This window comes from Malania oleifera, chromosome 4 (genome assembly GCF_029873635.1).
Source record: "Malania oleifera isolate guangnan ecotype guangnan chromosome 4, ASM2987363v1, whole genome shotgun sequence".
Classification (NCBI taxonomy): Eukaryota; Viridiplantae; Streptophyta; class Magnoliopsida; order Santalales; family Ximeniaceae; genus Malania; species Malania oleifera.
Window position 1 is genome coordinate 85382323 of NC_080420.1, and position 5827 is coordinate 85388149.

The 5827-nt window shown below is 31.3% G+C and overlaps 1 protein-coding gene across 1 annotated transcript; it reads left to right on the forward strand.

Moving 5' to 3' along the window:
* The first annotated feature begins 548 nt into the window (after positions 1–548).
* LOC131154099 (photosynthetic NDH subunit of lumenal location 3, chloroplastic-like) lies at positions 549–2750 on the forward strand. Its single transcript, XM_058106609.1, has 2 exons — positions 549–2039; positions 2476–2750. Exons 1-2 carry the CDS (start codon positions 1773–1775, stop codon positions 2614–2616), a joined length of 408 nt encoding a protein of 135 aa, XP_057962592.1. The 5' UTR covers positions 549–1772; the 3' UTR covers positions 2617–2750.
* Positions 2751–5827: the final 3077 nt, after the last annotated feature.

Genomic DNA, 5827 nt, shown 5'->3' on the forward strand with positions numbered 1-5827 from the left:
AAAATTTTTTATGTTTGAAAGGTAAGTTTCTTTTGCCTTTATAATTAATATCTAATTTGACACTTGCAATGCTATTAATTTTAACAAACACTCACCTTATGTTTGGGCAGGGTTTGGATTTAGAGTTGCATTGGATTTAGATAAAATATAACAGAAAATTATATTGAAATTTGTTCAAATCTATCCGAATGCAAATCTAAGATATAAAATTTATACTCCCAAATACTACTTTAAGATACATATAAAGACATAAAATCATAACAAGCACTATGTGTGTGCTCCATACTCTCTAATTTTTAAAATTTGTGAAAAATTATAAAGAAAAAAATAATAAATAAATAAATAATATAAGAGTATTTTAGGATAATTATAATTAGTTAGTTATAGGGTACTTTGGGATGGTTATGAGTAGTTATAGGGATAAATTTGACATAATTATTAAGCTACCTTAGAATAATTATCGTAATTAAAGGAATATTTTAAAATAATTACAAATAGTCATTTGGAATATATTTGATATTTTTAAAGATGAGAGCAAATGAAAATTTGGGGCAACCGCTCTCCCTTTTACCTTTTATTTCCCCAATAACAATATTTTGGGCTTTCACTCACTGTCCATGGATTTGTACGGACAAATTCTTCCAGAATCACTCTCCGGGTTAGCTCTCTCTCTCTCTCTCTCTCTCTCTCTCTCTTCTTCCTCCTCCTTCTGTTTGGGCAGTCCGTTCTTGATTATTAATCCTGAAAAAAAAAGTAATAATAAATTTAGTTTTGAAATTTTGTGTCCGCAATGAAGAACATCGATGTTGATATTTGAAGAAATTAATGCAAGTGGGGGTTTTCTAGCTTTTGTGACTTCAGAAATTTCAAAGGGAAGTTTGGAGGATGATGGTTAGAAATTTAATACATTTCCTTTTCTTGAATATTTCGCTTCAACCTCTATTAATTTTTAATGAAAGAAAAGCGATCAGTTTGAAATTTCTCGTGCTACTAGAAGTCTAGAATACCACTGAGTGTTGGAATTAATGTTTCTTTTTCGGTCCTTCGATCCCTTTATCGGCGTTGCCAAGTGCGTAAATGCAGAGAGGGTTTTATCTAATTTTCTCTGCTTAATGCCTTAGCTGCTCTGGATTCTCGAAGTTGATGTTTTGTTCTTGCTCCTGAAATTAGTGTAAAAAAATAAATTACAATTGATGATTTTTTAAATGGATTTTCGTATGGAAAATAGGAAAATTTTTCCCAGGAGAGAGAACAAATATTTACAGATTGCAATCTCTCTCCTCTGATATCCCCAAGAATGTCTTGTTGAATGTTATAAAGTTAGGCCTAAGCCTAAATATCTATTGCTTTTATATTGAGTTTGGAAAATCGAAGTTTTTGCTTTTGAAATTTTGGAAACACTTTTTTAGTCAATATAAAAATTTATTTTTATATGTCATTAATTTTTGAACATTTTTTTCCATATAAAAGTCTATCAGAATAATCTGAAAGTCAAATTAAGAATGATCTGATGAATTTGGGAAAAAAATATCATACAAAAATTTAGATTAGAGCGATAAAATACATATTTTCAAACAAAATCTTAGGACTGTTGAAAGATATGACAGAAGGGTAGTATATATATATATATATATATATGAACAAAAATATAATAAAAATTATTAGTATTATACTTTGCCCTTTTAGCTTCTTTCTTAAGCAAAGAGCATTCGAGAAGAGCAATCTGTGGTTTCGCTGTGACGCGAGAGAGAACATCTTGCAGACGTACAAAAATGGCGATGGATATGGAGAGCAGACGAAGTGCCTTTCGGATTAAAAACTGTGCTTATGATCTGTTGTCAACTTGGGAGAATCTGATCATGGAGGATGATGATGATTACGATGATGATGAGTTGTGGGATTGGATGCAGAGGGATCTTCGTCTCAAATCAACCTTCTTCTACTCCGATTTCCATCGGATGATCTCTGCGGCGCCCCACGATGATCGGAAGGAATCTCTCACACAACTCGCTAATAAATTGCTTTCCTCCATACAGCAGGTATTTCTTTTTTATATTACTAATATCTACTAATTGGATTTAAATTTGTATGATCATGGATAAAGTATAATATAAATTTTTAGGAATCCGTATTTTACAAATCAAATTATAAATTTGAATTTCCATGTCTATATTATTTTTTTCTAAGCTCGGACCAATGTAAATCTAAAGTGTAAATTTCAATATCTCAAATATGAATTAGTAATCTTTTCAACTAATACTTAAATAAAAATTTATCTTCTAATTCAATATTTACTGAAAAATTTATTGACATTTTTTTTTTTTTTTAATGTTTAGTGAGAATGTTCAATGTTCATAATTTTAATTTATTTGAATTCAAATAAAATATGATATAAAATTAAAAATAATTTTTATTTAAATCTATGTCCTAAACTAAAATTTCAATTAAAAAGTTTGATTTTGCTTGTGCTTGCAGTTGGAGGAAGCAGTAAGCGATCGGAGCACTCATTTAATGCGAGACCGCTACGATGGTGCTGCCGTTATTCTAAAGGAGGTCATGACTCTTGTGCCTCCGCCATTTGAAGCTATTGCGACTTCAAATTGTGGTAAAGAATAGACTTTGTATATGAAATAGTTCATATTATTTTGAGCTATCAAATTTTTGGGGATTGATGTAAGTTGGAGAAAATTCTGAATTTTATTTTTCCAAATACAAGTTATAGTTGTATAATTGGGTATTTCATAGAAAAACTATTGCGTAATTATATAATTTTACGATTGAATAATAATGGATTAAAGACTCTAATTCCTCTTGAAGTTTAGCGTAAAAAATTCAAACATCATATGAAGTTTTGAAAATTTTATGGATTTTTTATTATATGTTTGGTAAAAAGTCGTTCATCACTCTTTATATTCGAAGATAGACGAACTAAGAAGGTATAAGCGTTACCGAAAAATGCAACAACAAAAAAGTACTAGAAGAAAAGAAAAAAAGGGTTTCAAAGGATTTTCAACGCAGGAAATTTCATATAACCAACCATGATGTAAGTGTTTCAGAATGCTTCAAATGTAAATAAGAAGGTTTCTTAACTTAAAATCTATGGGGATCCTTTAAATTTCTTGAACCAAAAACCTAGCCATAGAGCCTCTAGGCCCCCTGAGTGCTACTACTATACATACATTCATTGCCTATATCGTGTAAATTGCTTGCAATCACTCCAACCCTAACCATGCCATCTGGTAGCAACAAGTATTTCCATTTGCATGCCTTCCAGAATCTTAGAGAAGTGATAGTTTGGCACCTGATGTCTTTTTCTTTTTAATAGTCATTGCCAGCATCGAGATATCCTCTTCAAGTTTTTATAATCCTACGCTTTCTCTTGCCAATACTGTTGCTATCTCACACACCGTCTAGTTCATTTATATTCTTATTGCATCTTTCACAATCCTACCCTTTCTGATCCTTGATTAGTTTTTGGTGTCGAAGCATTTGCACACCATTTTCATAACCCCACTTCTATTTATCAAATCTACAAATACATTCAAAAGATGATGGTGAAAAATTATTGGAGGATGGTGCCATTTGGTGTATTTGTGATCTCGCGCCAACCCCCTCGGAGGTTTTATGTTTGGAAATATATTAAAAGAGATAGAGAGAGAGGAAAAGAGAAAAATGTTAGAGATATGGAGGGGTTGAGAAGGGAAGATGAAGATAAGGTGGTGTAGATGCCAAAGTTAGAGTATTGGTCACATTGTATGTAATGCCCCGAACCCGAAACTAGGGTCCGGAGTGCTATTTAAAATAAATCTCTGATATCATATAATAAAATAGTAGAAGATCTCCATAACAATTACCATAACACTAAAAGTGAACCTTGATTACAATAAAAATCCCAATACAACAATAAGATTCTGAGATCATCAAAAACATAAATAAAATACTTAACAATTTTAAATTAAATCTCACTCACGCTTCCACTGCGCACTCTGATTACTGTCATACTCCTCATGGTATCTGAAAAATGTTAGATATGGATTGGGTGATACATCTCTCAGTAAGGATGAAATAAATTATTATCAGTGTGTGACAAATGAGTTTCTGTGTATTACATATAAATAACATTCAATACTTGTATCAAATAAATAACCTTCTATATTGTGGTTCATGTTTACATATTAAACCATTAAAACTATCTTCTCAATTTCCTGATTCGTATTTACATGTAAAGCATTATATCCTTCGGTGACCACATCTGGTGCGTATCCAGACACTCACTGACATTGAGGCGCCTTCTACTCCCTACCCCAATTTAGCAAGCCCTCAAACTACTCCAAGGACTGAGACGTTACGTATCGCCGTCCCCCTTTGCCTGGATACCACCAAACAAATTTCCCAAATATGCAACTTCACAATACCATGATATCATATTCATAAACATATTTCACATTACTCTCAGCAATATCTCAACGGGTTTAATTTATACAATAACTTGAAATAATCTCATGCCACACATTTAAATAATATAATCATACTTTAATAACACTTAGAAAATCATAAAACCTTATAATATAATCATATATTCAAATTTAAAACCAACATATACTCAAATTAAAATCAACCTAATATCTATATAATTATATTCTTTAATTTAATCAATTCATAATAAATATTATAATCCAAAAATCAATCTCCATATGCCAAAATATTAAAAAAAAAACATATATATAACTCCTTTAATCTCAGATTACAATTTAATCGGTTAAATTATAAAATTTCGGACATAATTTATTCCCGCTACCTCACCACAGGAGTGATACTTACGACGCTCCTACGATAAATCTACTCTGGTTAAAATGTCGGTAACTGAGCTAGGAACCCAGTGGTATTTTCCGTTCTTCAATCGGCACACGTTTGCTAAGAAAATTGAAGAGGGAGGAAGAGATGGACGGAGGAGAGAGAGAGAGAGAGAACGGAGAGAGTCCAAAGAGAGAGACGAAGAGATGGGGGGTCTTTAAATTCCTTTATAAAAATTGAATCCTGAATCATCCTTTACGTTAATACTTATATACATATATAAAATTAATAATAATTATTATTTAATGATTTAATTTTAATTTAATTAATTAATTATTTTATTTAATTTTTTATTTTTATTTTTATTTTTTTTACACTTCCATGCATATTAATTTTTTGGGGCGTTACATTTTCCCCTCCTTATAGGAATTTCGTCCTCAATATTCAATAATAATGACCTCGAATGACATCAATCGTGATTCCCACAAAATTAAGCTAACTCACGAACAATCCTATCTTACCATTCCTATTCCCCTCCTAATTCATCCTATGCTCTAATAACATTATTTTTAGAGCCTATAGAATCTGTACCCTAAACTCTAATACCACAATGTAATGCTCTGAACCCGAAACTAGGTTTCGGAATGTTATTTAAAATAAATTTATGATACCATATAATAAAACAGCGGAAGATCTCCATAACAATTACCAAAGCACTAAAAATTAACCTTTATTATAATAAAAATCCCAATACAACAATAAAATTCTGAGATTATAAAAAACATAAATAAAATACTTAACAATTTTAAACTAGATCCCACCCACGCTTCCACTGTGCACTTTGATTACTGTCATATTCCTCATGGTGTATGAAAAATGTTAGATATGGGTAAGGTGTCACGTGACTCACTCAAAAAATGAGCAGCTCGGAAGCTATCCCAAGTATAGGAGTTCTGTCGTGTAATATTAAGCCAAAGGGCTAGATCGTCTCCTCAGGGGATGCGTTTTAATCTCAAAATTTACTTTCCTCCAA

Bases quoted from the DNA above. Each gene is read 5' to 3' on its own strand.
- LOC131154099 (XM_058106609.1), top strand. From the start codon at position 1,773: ATGGCGATGGATATGGAGAGCAGACGAAGTGCCTTTCGGATTAAAAAC. The intron at 2,040-2,475 runs GTATTTCTTTTT...TTGTGCTTGCAG, and splicing joins TGCTTTCCTCCATACAGCAG to TTGGAGGAAGCAGTAAGCGA.